The sequence below is a fragment of the Pleurodeles waltl genome, chromosome 12, assembly GCF_031143425.1.
Source record: "Pleurodeles waltl isolate 20211129_DDA chromosome 12, aPleWal1.hap1.20221129, whole genome shotgun sequence".
NCBI lineage: Eukaryota > Metazoa > Chordata > Amphibia > Caudata > Salamandridae > Pleurodeles > Pleurodeles waltl.
Genome location: NC_090451.1, coordinates 273,813,263 through 273,832,134, shown reverse-complemented (window position 1 = coordinate 273,832,134; position 18,872 = coordinate 273,813,263). Strand labels below are relative to the sequence as shown.

The following is an 18,872-nucleotide window of genomic DNA, read 5'->3' as shown; positions in this document are numbered from 1 at the left end:
AGATCCAATTTACATCACACAACAATTATCACCAGATTCTGTTGTGGTCTGTGCAGCCCGGAAGCGTGCCAATAGTCAGTCTTCGGGGGATACCCCACCCCCTGACAAAGAAAGCAGAACATTTGATGCTGCAGGCAAAAGGGTGGCAACACTAGCAGTCAACCAATGGTGTATTGACAATTGCCAAGCCCTGTTGGCAAGATAAGACAGGGTACATTGGGATGAGATGCACGACTTCTTGCAATACCTTCCCAAAGAACACCAAAAGCGGGCGCAGCAAATTGTGGAAGAGGGCCAGGTCATAACAAATAATCATATTAGGTCTGCTCTAGATGCAGCTGACGCTGCAGCTAGAGGAATTAATACCAGCATCACAATTAGATGACATGCATGGTTGAGGTCCTCAGATTTTAAACCGGATACAACAGGCAGTCCTTAATATGCAGTTTAACAAACAGCAACACTTTGGACCAGAGGTAGACACAACCATTGAGAAACTCAAGAAAGACTCTGAGACAGCAAAAGCCATGGGAGCCCTTTATACCACACCATTTCGGGGTTCCTTTTGGAAACCGCAATTTAGGGGAGGTTTTAAAACTCAGACTGCAGAGGCTTTCACCTCTCACCCAAAGCAAGGACAGCAGTACTACCCGAGAAGGTCATTTAGAGGCTCTTACAGAGGGCAAAATTTCAGGGCCAGAGGAGGAAAGTTTGCAACCTCAAAGGGTGCTTCACACTAACTAAACAATGACTTCCCAGACATCCCACAATTAAATATGTCTCCTGTGGGAGGAAGACTGCAACAATTCCATTTTCACTGGCAAAACATCACCACAGATCAATGGGTACTCTCAATTATCTGCAATGGTTATTGCCTAGAGCTCATCTCCGCTCCACCAAATATTCCCCCACGTTCTCACAGACTCTCTCCAGAACACACTATTCTAGTAAAACAAGAGGTACAATCTCTATTACTCAGAGGGGCAATATAAATAGTTCCCATCTCACAGCAAGGGACCTTATACCAAAGAAGGATGGTACTCTCAGACCCATTCTCGATTTCAGACCTCTAGATCTATATATCCTGTCAGAACATTTTCACATGGTCACTCTACAGGACGTCATTCCCCTGCTACAAAAACAAGATTACATGACCACGTTAGATCTAAAAGACCTTTACTTCCACATTCCCATACATCCAGCTCACCGCAAGTATTTAAGGTTCGTAATTTCAGGTAAGCACTACCAATTCAAGGTACTACTCTTTGGAATAACAGCCTTATAACACTCCGAGCCCAACACTAGATGGCGAGATATGGCCAGCATGTAAATCTGCAGCACTACATGCCACAAACAGATGTAGACTGGGTAAGTTACATTATTATATATATATATATATATATATATATATATATATATATATATATATATGTTTGATGACGTGTAGCTGCAGATACACATGCTGTGCATTATCCTGCCATATAGTGTTGGGCTCGGAGTGTTACAAGTTGTTTTTTTTCGAAGAAGTTTTTTCGAGTCACTGGATCGAGTGACTCCTCCTCTTCGGTTCCATTGCGCATGGGCATCAACTCCATTGTTAGATTGTTTTCTTTCCGCTGTCGTGTTCGGACGTGTTTCCTCTCGCTCTGAGATTTCGATTTGGAAAACTCTTTAAAACTCTCTTTTCCTCGGTATTGTCTTGATCAGGTTTATATCTTCCATCGACACAGCAGTACCGTCGGGGGAAACAACTTTGTTCGCCATTCGGGCCGACCGTGTGGAAGCCTCATGGATCAGACTCCATTCCGATTCTGTCCTCGTTGCCTCGCAAAATACCCGTATACAGACCAGCATCTGGTTTGCAACCTTTGCCTTTCCCCAGATCATCGGGAAGAAAGTTGTGAGGCCTGTCGATCCTTTGGATCGAAAAAGACTCTTCAAGACAGGAGGGCACGAAGACTCTAAATGGCATTGAGAAGCAGTGAACATCTCGACGTAGAGGAAGAAGAACTGATGCAAACAGCGGTCTCGGTTCGAGATTCTGAATCCGATCAGAAGAAGACAGACCGGTCACGGCAGGACAACATGTGAGTATGCCTGCCCACTACCCCCACAAAAGCAAAAACGCAAGGCCTTGGGTGCGCCACTGTCGGAAGGCCATGGCTCGGCCCGAAAAAAGACTACTGGTGACCAGCTTACCAGTTTGGCACCGAAAAAGGCCACTCCTCTGAAAACATCGGAGGCAACAAAAAACTAGTGTCCGACTCCAGTAAACACCATTTTTTGGAGTCGAAAATTAGAATATCACTTTCAGAGCTGAAACTCTAGTCAGCATCATCTCATGCTTCGGAGCTGAAAAGGCCAGCTTATACAGAGGAACACGAACTTTCAAAAAGACTTAAAGAAAGCCACAAAACCTCTGAAGAGGAGTCTGAAGTACAACCAATACTTGAAGTTATGGATGAAAGGCAGTCCAGGATCCATATCCATAAGGAAACAGGCAGAATTCCAACAGCACCTCCTCTAAAAAAAAAACAAGAAGAAAGCTAGTCTTTCAGGAGGAATTGGACACTATGCAGCATCTAGCAAAAGTGCCAAAGCAGAAGGAGAAAACACCACCTCCTTAATCTTCTCCTGCTCATTCTCCTCCTCACTCTCCACGCCTACCTACCTCTCCTCCTACTAACCCTACCCTAGTGAAGTCACCCACTCACTCTTATGACTCACAACAAGACAATGTGGATCCATGGGACCTTTATGATCCAGATCCCATTCCTAATAAAGATCCAGACAGCTATCCTTCTAAACAATCACCACCTGAGGATAGCACGGTCTTCCATCAAGTTATAGCTAGGGCTGCAGCATATCATGGTGTCACCATGCATACAGAACCCCTAGAAGAGGATTTCTTATTTAACACCCAATCCTCAATACACTCTAAATATCAATGCCTTCCCATGCTCCCACGCATGGTAAAACATGCGGATCCGATATTTAGTGAACTTGTTAAGGCATGTATAATAACACCCAGGATGGAGAAAAAATATAAACCTGCATCCTCTGACCCTGATTACATCACCCATCAGGTACCTCCAGATTCCGTGGTAGTTAACGCTGCCAGGAAAAGAGCAAACAGTCAGTCATCAGGAGATGCGCCCCCACCTGATAAGGGGAGCAGGAAATCCGATGCTGTAGGGAAAAGAGTTGCATCCCAGGCAGCAAATCAGCGGAGGATAGCCAACTCACAAGCACTGTTAGCTCGCTATGACAGAGCCCATTGGAACGAGATGCAAGACACAATCCAGCATCTCCCCAAAAAACATCAAAAAAGGGCACAATAAGTAGTGGAAGAAGGGCAAGCCATTATTAACAATCAAATACGATCTTCCCTAGATGCAGCAGATACGGCTGTTAGAAGTGTCAATACTGCAGTCTCAATACGTAGGCATGCATGGCTCAGATCTTCTGGATTCAAACCAGAAATACAGCAGGCGGTGTTGAATATGCCGTTCGATTAAAAAACATCTTTTTGGGCCAGAAGTTGACACAACCATAGAAAAATTAAGAAGGGATTCTAAAACGGCAAAAGCAATGGGCGCACTCTACTCAGCACCATACAGGGGGTCCTTTTGAAAACCTCAGTTTCGAGGTGGGTTCAGACCACAGACAGCTGAGGCATCCACATCACAAGCAAAGCCAGCCTACCAACCTCAATACCAACGGGGTGGTTTTAGGGGCACATATACAGGGCAGTACCCCAGAAATAGAGGGAAATTTCAGGCCTCTAAGCAACCTCCACAGCACCCAAAAAAGTGACTTTTCTCACTCCCTTCCGCTCCACACCTGTCTTGTGGGGGGAAGACTACAACAGTTCCACACAAATTGGCAAAATATTACGCAGACAATTGGGTGCTATCAATTATCTGCAATGGCTATTGCCTAGAATTGACACACTCCTCCAAATATCCCACAAAGGTCACACAAACTATCCACAGAACACATCAGTCTGTTGTAAGAAGAGGTCCAATCTCTACTACTCAAACAAGCAATAGAATTGGTGCCACAATCTCAAATAGGGGCAGGAGTTTACTCACTATATTGTCTAATTCCCAAAAAAGATGGCACCCTCAGGCCGATATTAGACCGAAGGACCCTCAATCTTTACATCCTGTCAGAACATTTTCACATGGTAACTTTACAGGATGTCATCCCACTACTACAAAAACAAGATTTCATGACTGCATTAGAACTCAAAGATGCGTATTTCCATATACCCATCCATCCTGCACACAGAAAATATCTCAGGTTTGTCATTCAAGGAAAGCACTACCAGTTCAAAGTGTTGCCCTTTGGAATAACAACAGCTCCAAGGGTATTCACAAAGTGCTTAGCAGTAGTCGCAGCCCACCTAAGAAGACAACATATACATGTCTTTCCATATCTAGACGATTGGCTAATGAAATCAAACAGTCATACGCAATGCCAAAATCATACGCATTATGTAATACAAACCTTGCAGACACTAGGGTTCTCAATAAATTACCAAAAATCACATTTGCAACCAGCACAAATACAACAGTATCTGGGTGCAATACCAAATACTCAGCAAGCTCTAGCATATTCAAATACACAAAGGATAAAAGCTTTCCAAAATATAATCACACAAATACAGACAAATCAACGAAATACTGTCAGATTTGTCATGAAAATTTTAGGAATGATGGCATCATGTATTGTAATTGTTCCACAGCAAGACTAAACATGCGGCACTTACAGCAGTGTCTTACACAACAATGGTCACAGGCACATGGTCAACTTCAAGATATAGGCCCTCATTCCAACCCTGGCGGTCCTGGACTGCCAGGGTGGAGGGACGCGGAAGCACCGCCAACAGGCTGGCGGTGCTTCCAGGGCCATTCTGACCGCGGCGGTAATGCCGCGGTCAGAAAAGGGGATCCGGCGGTTTCCCGCCGGATTTCCCCTGGCCCAGAGAATCCTCCATGGCGGTGCTGCTTGCAGCGCAGCCATGGGGATTCCGACCCCCTTCCCGCCAGCCTGTTTCTGGTGGTTTACACCGCCAGAACCAGGATGGTGGGAACGGGTGTCGTGGGGCCCCTGGGGGCCCCTGCACTGCCCATGCCACTGGCATGGGCAGTGCAGGGGCCCCCTAACAGGGCCCCATTAAGATTTTCACTGTCTGCTTTGCAGACAGTGACAATCGCGACGGGTGCAACTGCACCCGTCGCACCCCTGCAACTCCGCCGGCTCCATTCGGAGCCGGCTTCATTGTTGCAGGGTCTTTCCCGCTGGGCAAGCGGGCGCCCTTTTGGCGGTCGCCCGCCGGCCCAGCGGGAAAGTCGAAATGACCCCCGCAGTCTTTCGTCGGGGTTCAAAGTTAGAATGACCCCCATAGTGTTGATGGACCGCCAAACGTGTATGTCCCTTCAATGGTGGAATTCCACAAATCTAACCAAAGGACGGCCATTTCAAGACCCTGTGGCTCAGACCATAATTAAAACAGATACATCAATGATTAGGTGGGGAGCTCAATTAGGCAATCACAACATTCAAGGGCAATGGAATGTCAAACACAAACAGCTACACATAAACCAACTGGAGTTATTAACTTTCTTTCTAGCACTCAAAGCCTTTAAACCTCTTCTCAAACAGAAGAATGTTCTTATCAAAACAGACAACATGACAGCCATGTACTATCTAAACAAACAGGGAGGTACACATTCATCCCAACTCTCCCTTCTATCTCAACAAATTTGGAAATGGGCAATTCACAACCAAATTCATCTGTTAGCACAATACATTCCAGGGACAGACAATCAATTGGCAGATATCCTCAGCAGAAATCACCAACAAACACATGAATGGGAGATTCTTCCTCAAGTACTTCAAAAATACTTTCAAAAGTGGGGAACACCAAATAGATCTGTTTGCAACAAACAAAAACACAAAGGGGGTCATTACGACCTCGGTGGTCTTTTTGCAAGACGGCCGTGCGGAAGACCACCTATGCAGGTGGTTTGCCGCTCAGCGTATTATGACTGTTGACTGCTCTGCGTCGTTATTCCGACGGAGAGCCGCCAACAGCCATACTTGCGGGCGGCGGGGAAGTGGAGGTTGCTCCACCGACACGCCAACAGAACACCGCCCAGCGAATCACGTCCTGTGATTCGCTGTGGCAGTGTTCTGTTGGTGTGGCGGAGCTGCCCCCTTGGCTCCTGTCCCCTCCCGGAGGATCGACGGAACAGGTAAGTCGATCGTCCGTTAGGGGAGGGGGGTGGGGGGTGTTGTGTGTTGTGTGCGTGCATGGGGGTGTGCGTGTGTGTATGTAGAGGGGGTGTGTGAGTGCGTGTATGCTTGCGGGGGTGTTGGGTGTATGGGAATGAGTGCGTGTATGGCTGTGGGTTTGTCTGTATGGATGTGTGCGTGTATGTTTGAATGTGGGTGTGCGTGACTGTGTGTGTGGCTGTGGGCATGTATGTCGGGGTGTGTGCTTGTGTGTGTTGGTGGTGCCTGCATGTGTGTCGGGTGCGTGTGAGTAATGTTATGTTGGGGGTCGGGGTGGGGAGGGGGTCCCTGCCACCTTTGGGGGGTGGCAGGGGTGGTGGGGGGTGTAGGGGAGGGAGTCGGGGTGGGGGAATCCCCTATCAGTGCCGGGGAAGGAATTCCCTGGCACTGATAGTGCTTACCGCCATGGATTTCATGGCGGTTCAAACCGCTGGAAATCCACGGCGGTAAGCCGGGTCCAAATACCGCCGGCGGTATACTGACGGCCGCAGGGCTGGAGACCCAGGTCTCCAGCCCGGCGGTCGTTTCCGCCCTGGCGGGCGGGACGGAGAACCAGCGCGGTAACCGCCATGGTCATAATTCACCAAGGTAAGACCGCCAGCATGTTGGCGGTCTTACCTCCGGTTCTCCGCCATCCGCCAGGGTTGTAATGACCCCCAAAATGCCAAAACTTCGCATCCAGACACCCACTTCCCCTATCCTAGGGCAATGCTCTATGGATCAATTGGTCAGGGATATTTGCATACGTTTTCCCCCTCTCCCACTCCTTACGTTTCTAGTCAACAAGTTGCCTCAAACTTCACTCAACATGATATTCATAGCACCAACATGGGCACATCAACTGTGGTACACAACATTATTAGATCGGTCAGTAGTACCACACTCCAAACTCCCAGCCAGACCGGATCTGTTGACACAAAACAAAGGCCAAATCAGACACCCAAAACACTCAATCTAGCAATTTGGCTCCTGAGGTCATAGAGTTTGGATGTTTACAACTCCCATCAGAATGTATGGAAGTTATTAAGCAAGCAATAAAACACACTACTAGACAGTGCTATACAAACAAATGAAAAAGATTTGTATATTACTGTGAATCCGAAAATATTGACCCTCTGACAGCGTCAACACAAGAAATCATATGTTATTTACTTCATTTACAAAAAGCAAATTTAGCATTCTCTTCATTAAAAATTAATCTTACTGCAATTTCAGCATATTTACAGAATAGACAACATAGCTCATTATTTAGAGTTCCTGTCATTAGAGCTTTCATGGAAGGTTTAAAACGCATCATTCCACCCAGAACACCACCAGTTCCTTCTTGGAATTCAAATATAGTTCTTACACGACTTACGGGACCACCATTTGAGCCTATGCACCGTTGCCAAATTCAATTTCTAACATGAAAGGTTGCCTTCCTAGTGACAATTACTTCTTTAAGAAGAGTAAGCGAAATCCAAGCCTTTACTCTTGAAGAACCGTTCTTCCAAGTACACAAGCATAAAGATGTATTAAGAACAAACCCAACATTTTTACCAAAAGTGGTATCACCATTTCATATAAATCAAACAGTGGACCTGCCAGTATTCTTCCCACAGCCAGATTGTGGCAGAAAGTGCTCTACATACATTAGACATCAAAAGAGCTTTCATGTACTATATAGATAGAACTAAACCGTTTAGAAAGGCTAAAGCACTATTTGTCGCTTTCCGAAAACCTCATACAGGGAATCCCATATCAAAACAAGGAACATGCCACGAACAGATGTACACTGGGTAAGTGACATTTTCCATATATATAAATATAGTGCTACATAGGCACTGTTTTTCCCTTCTATGTCAGTAGTTGTGTATTTTACGCATCTTGATGATGTTTTTATTTTATTTGCTACTTTTCCTGGGGGTAGATTATTTCATATGCCAAATGATTAGTCTTGTTCTCTTCATTGTGGGCAACTGTCTGTTTTCTTTGTACGAGATACCCTCTTTATGTTTGCCTTTTTGGTGTGGTCTGATTGGGATATACTTTTCCATGGTGAGAGGTTCACCTCTAGGGCCAGTGTGCTGCTCTGTGTTCCAACAGAATCAAACATGCACTTAAGGTCTACTTTTTGGAATGGATAGATGTATATCCACTAGCTCAGTTGCTGCTACTTTCTTGCAATAATGGATAGTCTTTCTTATCCGCGTTTTCCTGTCTTTATGATCGCAGTGCTATGGTCATTCCACAGTCTTGCCAAACTTTTTTTTACATGGGTTTTCACTCCTTAAAAGAATGAGTGGCTTTATCCTAGGTACTGCTGTTCGCCTTTCACAGTGATTGCTCATGTTCACTTAGCATTCTTCATTCGATGATACGTATGCTTCCTCAGTGGTTCCCTGTGGAGTCCATGGTAGTGCAATATGTTAAGGCTCACAAACCTTTTTCTGTATATCGGTCTTTTCACATTTTTCTAGACTGCTTCTGTTCTCAGAATATAAATTTCAGGGTCTCAAGCATAATTTTAATTGAGCGGCCATGGGTGAGTTACCCATGTTCTTACCGTTCTTGTACCTCTTTTCTTATAGTTGTCTTTTCACCGATTCTTTTTCCTAATGAGGATGTTCTTCCTTATCGGCATTTTGTCAAGTACTTTGTCTTTTTCTCCAGTACTGACTCAGCTTTCCCTCTGGGTAAAAGGCTTTCTCTGTGGTTGTCACTTATGACACGATTAGCATGCTAATATGAATGAGTTTGCTCTATGCTCTCACGTGGATGCGCTTCTTTCTGTGCTCACCTGTTTTCTGGTGTTGTTCACTTGTACTTATTTCCACAGGTTAAGACGTTGTAAAATATGTTATTTTTCTCCATTTCCGGTCTTTTAGTCTTGTTCTTGACCGGTTTAATGCCACTTAGAGACTTTTGACGGTCTCAGTTTGCAGCCCCTCCTCCGGGGTTTTTGTGCTTTGTGTCTGATTCTAAGTTAAGGAATCTGCGGCTAGATGTCTCTATCAGATGAACAAGTTACTTTCCTTCGGTAACGATGTATCTGGTAGAGACCGGATCTAACCGCAGAATCCTTAACAACCCTCCCATCCTCCACACTCTTCAAACTGAGTTCCTCTGTGGTCTCTATAGATTTTTTTATTTTTATTAGAAAGGTACACCTGGGCTAGAGTTAGGTGATAATTGACACAAGGGTGCCTTTTATTTCAAATACACTTTTTCCATTGCCAAGTTCTACTGTGGATCCACGTTTTGAGCGTGGAAAATCGCCATGGAAACAAACTGACTGCAGGTATTCTATGGACTCCGTCGACATCAGATCTGGCAGATGACATCATTACGGAGTTGTGCAACGCCCTCTGCTGATGCCCAGATGTACTTGGGGAAAATGTTTCCGGAACCAGGCTGGTGCTTAGAGAGATTCTAAATTAAAGAATCTGCGGCTAGATCCTGTCTCTTCCAGATACATTATTACCGAAGGTAAGTGACTTGTTTGGCAGTAACATGGTCATCCATGCACACCTTCACAAAGCATTACGATGTGGACATTCAGATACACAGAAAACCACGGATTGGACAAAGAGGACAAAAAAAAAACTATTTACGTCTTGAAGTGCATTTCAAGCCAATCTTCCCAAGAACACAGATACCTCTAGAAAAATCAGTGCACGGCATGTAAATCCAGAAAAGATTCATGGTGCAAAACAAAATAGTTACTTACTGGTATAAGTAATTTTGCAACTTGAAGAGTTTTCTGCATTCACATACGACCCACCCACTTCCCTGGAAATTACAGGGGCAAACAGGTGAGGCCAACAAGCAGCAGATGAGGAGGAAGTCGCCCAAAGTGGGAAAACTAATCTGACATTGGAAATCATGCACAGGAACTTGCAGGGTGCATGACAGACGTCACAGAGAGGATTGGCATACTACCAAATAGTGGTTGACGTCGATGCCAACGACCAAAAGAAAGCAAATGAAGACACAATTCTGGACCCAACCACTAAGTGATGGAATAATGGATATTACATGAATCCAGAAAATGCTTCAAGCTGCAGAACTACTCCTACCAGTAGTAACCATTGCTTTACATGTGGCGTGATCTCTGCAGCTGGGGTGGAAGAACGAAAGGAGAGATGCAGGCATATACCTATGTGGATAACATTTTGTAGTACCATTGTTTCCATGGCATTTGCACCAAGAACAGCCAGCAAGTCACAGCGCTGTTGCTTATTAGTAGGTGACATTTTGATAGGCTGACTGGCCTCCTCCAGCAAGCTAATTGAGATGATTAGTAGTCAACGCAAGGCTTCAACACACCACTTGCTATACTGCGTGCCAAAAGTAGCATAGTGATCTGACTGTGTGTTAAAGATCTGCATGCTTAGTCATAATGAGTGCAGAGCTTTAAATGCTGAGAGACTTGAGGGAAGTGCTATCTTCCCCTGTCTCCCTAATAAAAAAAAACAAATATGCACCTCAGTGGTGTGGCATGATTAAACAGGATCAAAGACAAGTTGGTAGGAAGATGCCAAATGGAGAAGCCTGGTAAACAAAGGTGGTAGAGGATGGGTTTTCTCTTTTTGTTGTGTCGGCTTGGCCCTTTCACATGCTGTATGCATTGGCTGAATACAAATGCATGTTTGTTCCTTCAAGCTTTACACTACCCCTCTGTCTCCTTCCTATGATTATGATGGAACCAAAGGAAGTCTTCCTGGTATTAAAAGATTTCCGCTGGGAATAGAATGCCGATCATCATGGATCATTTTGCCTGCAATTACTACACAAACGAGTAAAGTGACCCTATGATGTGCTACCCCTAAGGCTTGATCTGTCATGTGTTGCACTTAGCCGTTGGCCTTCCTTCTGGTAGGACCTTGAGTTTTCAGGAAGACACCTTGAACAGATGTGTACCTGGGAATTGAAAATGAATGATTATTTTCTCTCTGGGGGCTCAAAGGCAAAAAGCAAGGTTATACATCTTGGAATGGCGTGGACCAGATCTCTTTCTCTAAGCCACACATTATTTCTAGGTTGGACACGTCTGAACTAAAATGCTTTTACTCCTTTTCCAGAATTATACGTTCACTGTAATCTAGATGGGAGACTTGCTTCTGATTTTCAGGGATAGTGCACTTGCACATGATTTATAGTTCTGTCACCTGGTACCTTGTAATATAACATATGGTTATTTGGCGCTGTTCAGAAGCCACCTGAAGGCGAATGTAAATGAGGGGCAGTACAAGTGAAAGTAGGTTTCTTTAGCCAATGAGTCTTAACAAAACAAATGCCTTGCTGCTTGCATGATGTGCTTTCTTTCCTTCATCTCTCATGTGGCTTGGTCAGTAATTTACGTTGATAGGGTCGGGCCCTTTGTGATAATTTCTGTAATAGCGCTTTTTCATTGAAGGTAGGTCAGATGGGATAGGTATACTTCGTATATGTTATATTTCTGGTATAAATATAGGTGATGCCCTCTTCCTCGTTATTTCAAAACAAGGTCATGCAATGTTGTATTCAGTCTTCCTTATTTGTTTTGTAATGTTTGCCATTGGGGTGCAGAGATCAAGAGGGATGTGTGCTATGTAAGTGTGTGAGCCAGGTGTTCCGACACACAGGTAGTGTCACGTCACACTAGTACATTAACCAGGTGATTAGACTCCCTTCGATTTTTTTTCTTTTTTTTCTGAATTCATCCTATAATTCTGGGAGGACCATGATTTCTTGTTGTCAAGTGATGTCTTCAACTCTATATGGAAAGCCAAAGGATTCAACAAAAAATGTAGAGCAGGTTTCAAATTGCCACAACCTGCTTCTTTAAAGAGAATATTACAATTTGGTTAATTTGGCTTCTTATACAGGTGCAAAAGAATGTCATTGGACTGAAAATTAATACTGTTGGTGACACTGAAGTTATGCTTGCAAGGAGAACTGCATTAAAGATCCAATGTTGGTTTTGACTGGGGAAAATGGAACAGTTTGTGGTCTAGATATTTTCTAGAAATGTCTGAAGATTGTTATCAATTGCTGCAAACAGAATGGAAGTTGCAGTGTGTTGGCCAGAAAAATCAAGAGGCTGCCCACAGTGATCCAGTGCACTCTTGCTAAAGGTGGTGCAGTTTGGGTATGGTGGCCACCTCATTTTTATTGACAAGCAACAAACATTCACAATTTTGCCTTTAGTTTTGATGCAAATAAATACTTTCTTTTTCTAGTTGGACAAATTTCAAGAGGTTTGTCAAGCTCTGGAGAATGAAGACCTCATATTAAAGACAAGAGGGCCTCCAAATAAGAGGTAGGTTTAATATCTAGCCTTCTGGGCAGTTTTAAAAACTTGAAGAGTCAATTAAAATATATTATGTCTAAAATGTATAGCCTGAAATTTATTAATTGTAATGTAATGTCTACATTTATGGGTCTTAAAACTGTATTTTAATGGTTCACAATGTCTTTAATGGTGTATATCTATTGGTTATAAAGGACAACCCCTGCATCTGACACCTAGCTGAAATTGGAGATATAAAATGTTTATAACTTGTGGCTGTAGAGGCGCATGCTCGTCCTAGCTAGTGCTATGTTTGGGCGCTTGCAAGTTGTTTTTCTTCAAACAAGTATTTGAAATCACAAGATGTGGTGTGACTCCTCCCTTAGTGGACAATGCGCATGGGCACCAACTTTGTCAGATAGTTTTTTTTTTTGTGTGCCATATGGTTCAAATGTATACAGAGAGCGCTCTGAGTTAGTTGTGTTTCCAACACGGTTTTTGGGAAAACTATTCCACTCCTCACAAAATTTGCCATGCTTTGTTACTGGATATTTTCGGAGCATTGATAACCAACACTTAATGCACCAGGGCCTCCCCATGCACTTCGGGGAACAGGTGTCCTCCTTCAGACTTTGAATTGAGGGAATGCAGATCAGGAGGGTGTGATGTAACTGACACCTTTTTAACATTGCCCCTGTACAACTCGAAATACCCGTGGTCAGGCCATCATGACTTCTGCACCCTGTATCTCTACCAACCAGGACAATGTCTCCTGTGAGTCCTTCATCATCTTCTGCTTGAAAAGGCCCTAAAGCACCAAAGGGTAAGATGCTGGGCAGATCACAGTATGCACCACCAGACATCCTCTGAAGTCCTGAACATCAAAGAAGACCCCTTCGGCACTAAAGAAGGGTGAGGAGGCTTGTCCAGCTGGAATCTCGACAGCCCATCCCAGCCCAGGGAATGTGCCTACACGTGCACCAAAGCACAAGGAAGAGGAGGATGTAGAGCCGGCTCTCAAATGAAGACAATGCCCAGGTTGTATACATGCCACCCAGCTCTGAGATCCATGCCACCATCCCAGGTCACATAAAAAGTCCATGGCCGAGGTATAGCTCTGCTTCCCCGGCAGATGGGCATAGAGCCCCAAGCACGGGTGCAAAAGATTGCCCCCTCCAGGGCCTCTGCCGCTTTCAGGCTCCGGGTGGCAGTGAGAGAAGGCTTTGGAGTTGACTAAGACTTCACCCTAGGACATTGACCCCTACTGGTCGGTGAACCCTACCCGTCATAAGGGTGTCAAACATCTGCACTTACACCCAAAGCTTTTGCCAGAGGCACTACCACAGCCAGCAGCGAAATCCCATTGATACAAAATGTTTTGTTGACAGGCTGATCTGAGCAATCTGAGGTGCTGAGCAGGCACTGAAGAAACATAGTGATAAGGGCACAAACCCTGTACCTTTCTTCTGTCCTCCACTGCCTCTGTCACCAACGTGTTCTCCTCCACCACACTCACTTGCACCACCTCCTCTTCCTCCATCAGAGTCACCTGAGGGGGTCCCCATGTCTGTTCTTATCCCAGGCAATCCTTATGATATTATTACCAAGGGCCCACAGATGACCCCTAGGTAGACTATAATGTCCAACTCCCCTAGACATTCCAACTTGGACCACTACCCAGTTAGGGCATCCCTGCCTGACAATCCCGCAGCCTACCATAAAGTCATTCAGATGGCCAACATGCACTTCATTCAGGAACAAGAGGACTTCCTTGTTGAGTCCAAATGCTCAGTGCAGTTCTTACCCATGCTTAAGGGCATGCTCAAGTCTCCCCTGGACAACTTCAAGAAGGTAGTCAGAGCTAGTTAGTGACAACTAGTATTGAGAAGAAATAGAAACCCTCCTATAGCAAGACTATTTACATGCAACGCAGGTCCCTCCTGCGTCCTGGTATTTATTTTGAAGAGTTTTATAAAGCGCTGGCAGACCCAAGGGTATCAGAGTGCTTTCCAGAATCATAAGTCATTCCATAACAGTCATTTGCAATACTGCATGATTGTAGTGTCAGGAGTCCAATCATTATCAGTCAAAAAGAAACAATACAGTACAATTGTAGCGACGAGGGATTAGACATTGTAAGGATCTTGGGAGAGATATGGGTATAGCATGGTAGCTTTCCAGTACGCTTTGGAACTTATTATCCAGCATGTTAAGGTGCTCATTGAGGAGGAATTTGTTTAATTGACTTTTAAGGCTCACAAAGGAGGGATTAGTCGTGATACGTACCAGGAGAGAGAGTTCCAGATTTTGGTTGCATTGCCTGAGAAAGAGCAGGAGAGGGCTTTTATTTTTTTAAAAAATTTTTTTAGGGAGGATAAGAAGAAGTGTGTTGGAACTTCTCAACTTTCTCGTTTGGCCTGCTTTACTGAGTTTAGATGCAAGGAAGTTTGGTTTGCCAGTGTGTAGAACTTTGTGAGTGAGACAAGCAGTTTTGAAGCAGCAGCATGCTTTGATTGATAGCCACTTTAGATTTTTCAGAGAGGGGGAGATCTGATCATATCTCTTTGCTCCGGTTACCATTCTTGCTGCTGAGCTTAGAGTGGCTCTCAGGGGGACTTGAGTATTCTTTTGGTGCGCCTGTGAGGGTGGCATTGCCACAGTCTAGACTGGATAGAATCATTGCTTGCATGGCGATTTTTAGGTCATTTGGAGGGAGGAACAACTTAATTTTGTTGAGGTTTAGGTTATAGAAAGCGCCCTTCGCTGTAGACTTAATGTGTGTGTTCATGTTCAAACTTTAGTCCAGGTGATCCCTAGTGATTTGGTGGAGTCCACTACAGTCTGCTTGCAGTTCAGGGCGTCCAGGTTATTTAGCCATTCTTGGGTCTTTGGTGATTTGCCAAATTTGGAAAAGCCAAGAATTTCCATCTTCTGTTGGTTGAGTTTGCGGGGGTTGTGTGATAGCCAGTTCTGAACTTTTATGAGTGTGGAGTTAAGCTGGTGTATTTTGTTCAGAGAGGATATTTCCATGTAGAGCTGGTAGGCAGTGTGTGCTTGTTTGAGTGCAGTGAGGGGCTCCGTGTAGACGTTGAAGAGTGTCAGTGAGAGTACTGAACCCTGGGAAACACCTTGGGTGATGGAAGAAATATCAGACATCGAGTTGTTTATTTTTAGTAGTAGGGAGGTATTGTGCAGAAACTAAGTGAACCACTTCAGAACTGTGCCATCTGCTCTGATTTGTTGTTGCAGAGAGTTCAAAAGTAGCTCCTGGTCGGATGTGTAGAAGGCCGCAGATGGGTCTAAGAGGATGAGCAGGCAACATATGTTAGTGTCTATGGATTTGTGCATGTCATCTGTTATATTCAGTATTTCTGTTTCTGCAAGATGCTAAACGTAAAAAAAAAAAAAAAAAAGGAAGGAAGGAGATTGTGAGGTGCATGTGCACCGTTCAAACAATAGCTGTAAATGGCTCCTTTCGCAAGCAAAAGGTCCATTGGAGGAGCCAAGGCAGACCAGCTGCAGTCCTACAGGAGACATCAGCAAAACCTCTACCAGAAGGCGGGCAAAGTTTATACCAGGGGAGTGTACTAGGTTACTGATGGGGGCAAGGGTAGACTTGCCTTTAGAAAAGAAGCTTCCACCTCAAAGCAGTGATTCACTCCACTTCTCTAATCTCACATCACCTGTTTGGGGAGAATACAAGATTTCCTCTCTCACTGGTAGGAAATCACAACAGACCAGTGGGTTTTAGCTGTGGTTTGCCTTGGCTACTGTCTAGAGCTTCTCACAATCCCTCCCAATATCCCACCCAGCAGACAAGTCCTCAGCAGAGATCTGTTCCACCTCCTTGAGAAACAGGTACAAATGCTTCTCCAGAAAGATGCAATAGAGAGAGCACCAGCAGGGACAGTGCATTTATGGAGGGTTTCCTGTCCCTTTTTTTTAAATTAGTGGAGGTTCCACTGCAGTGATGAAGCTCAGCCCATTCCCCACTTCCTGTGATGATGGCTAACAACTAGCAACAAGGACCTTCTTGTAGGCTTTTTGTGACCCACAGTTCACATGCACACCACAACCAATTCTGATTGGTCTGATGTGTGGCCTTATTCAAGAGGCCCACTGAAAGTGCACACTAAGTGAAGTGATGCACTTCTCAAGGATAAAAAAAAAAAGTAAGCCTTAGGAAAAAAAGGCAATTTGGTTGGCTCTTCCTTTCTGCATGTGCCTGCAGATTTTTTATAAAGACTGAACATCTAGCCTCAGTAAGATTTTTTTTTTCACAATTTGAGCTTTCAGAGGACTCTGGGCAACAGTGAGCAAACAGAACATTGGCAGATGGTAAACTCCAGCTGGATTGTAGCTGTGCTACACAGGCTGCGGACAAGCCTTGGTTTTTTAATCGTTGATGTATTCAAAAGTAAGGCAGAAAGAGAGAAACTGTCCTGCGGTGGAAGGAGGTAAAATGTCCTTGCAAGGAGACATCTGCTTGGAGACCTGTAAGCAGCATGGATGATGTCTCAATGAACCAAGACTGCTCAGGAGCGAAGAGATGTTCCCAAATAAGCTGGCCAAAAGAGGTAAGAATGAACATCAAAGATAGACACAACCTGCATTCTGGAGCAGCAGAATCACCGATCTTCAGAGTTGGTGAGCCTGCATGTAATTCTTTGGGCCTATGTGTACTTTCAGGGTGCCATTATACCCCTTCTAGGGTAACATAGAGGTTGCTGGTCTTCACATCCCTCACTGTGGAGTCTAGCTCTTTTGGCCCATTGAAGTTGTCCTGATCCTGAAAACCTTTAAACCATCTCTTGCCCTTTTGGGTTCAAAGATAATAATGTTTGTAGTGGGATTTCACTCCGTAGGACCTTTTCTTGTTTCGGTTTTAGATTCAGGGACTTTGTTTTTGTTGCTAGAAATTAAGCAGCAGAGAGTTCAGCCCACTAACTCATTTACCCTTGCACTTTTAGCCAGAGAAGGGGAACTAGACCCCAACCATGGTGGTCATTTGCCATTGGTGTCCTGGGGAAGGACCTACTGTGGTTCTGCAAACTGGGCCAGGTACCCATTTTCTGTATTTTTGCAGCTTCTCACATGTGAACACCTCTAGCAGCACCAGTCCTTTGGGGGCCCAGCAGTGGATCTGACAGACAGCAGCATGGCATTTTAGTGGATACCTTCTTCACACAGCTCATCACAGTAACTGCACCATGAGACCAGGGGACCCCTCACGATTCGGGTCAACCTCAGCGTTGCTCCCTGATGGCAGTCATCAATGGGGTGTTGCCCAATACCGGGAAAAGGGTGACTTCTCCACCTGAACAGTCTCTCCTCCTGCAGGTCCAGGCTTTCTTCTTCTGTTTCTTACCTGACAGGCAGGTTTTTAGACTCTAGGTAGACTCTCGGCTTCTCCAGCAAGTTGCAGACTATAGATGATGTCCCATCATCTGTGGGGTGTCATAGTGGTTATGTACTATCTTGGTGATCCTTGCATTTTGCGCGAAGGCCTTCATTACGTTTTTTATAGTATTGTTTTATTAATACATATTGTACCTCATTTTTTTCCGACGAAAATCATAACAGTTAAAGAATAATATCTCGACTGATGCAGAACTGAGACTGCTATAGAAAGCTGCTTATATGCTTGGAAAAGGGTGTTTCAAACTTAACAAACAGCAATCTGCAGCTCCCTCCTATTTTTTGAGAAATCATTAGTCCTATTAATTTTTCTGAGTACTTTTATGTTTACTTTTCTTTTTAATTATAAAACTGTTATTTTATATTTCTGTTGTTGTTAAATCTTCTAGGTGTATCGTTTTATTACCCCTAAATTCTAATTGTGAAGCTTGCTTTTTGCAGATGTTATGAGCAAGCTGAAGAAGATAAACTCCCTGAAATATTGAAGAAGTGCTGGGAATTGCTCCAGTCTGAGGCCATGTTCTTACTGCTTTCCAACTTGACTGGACTAAAGCTTCATTTTCTGGCATCTTCCGACAGTGATGATGAGATTGAGGACAATGAGGAGGCAGCTGTGGTGAGAAGGATGGAAGATTTACCTGGGCCAAGCTCTTCCAATGCAGATGCAAATCATGCTGGACGTTTAACAGCTAAAACTGAAGAACAAAAGACAGCTGCAGAAAGTAAGTCATCTTTTTATATGGCCAAGTATCAGTTTGAAAAGGATGCTGAAATGCAGTAACCTGCCATTAGATATAGGAATTCCAGCGGAAGACTAATTGTTTACCTCTTCATCTGCTGGAACATAGCCTTTCCTTCACGTTTTGCATAGCAGTGGTTGAGACCAAAGTACTTTGCA

At 44.4% G+C, this 18,872-nt stretch overlaps 1 protein-coding gene across 1 annotated transcript in view; it reads left to right on the top strand.

The window, feature by feature from the left end:
* OGFOD1 (2-oxoglutarate and iron dependent oxygenase domain containing 1) overlaps window positions 1-18,872 on the top strand; it is a 236,901-nt gene that overhangs the window by 151,002 nt on the left and 67,027 nt on the right. Inside the window, exons 9-10 of the mRNA XM_069215834.1 lie at window positions 12,507-12,586; window positions 18,416-18,696. Coding sequence (XP_069071935.1) covers window positions 12,507-12,586; window positions 18,416-18,696 — 361 coding nt within the window. The remainder of the gene's footprint in view (window positions 1-12,506; window positions 12,587-18,415; window positions 18,697-18,872) is intronic.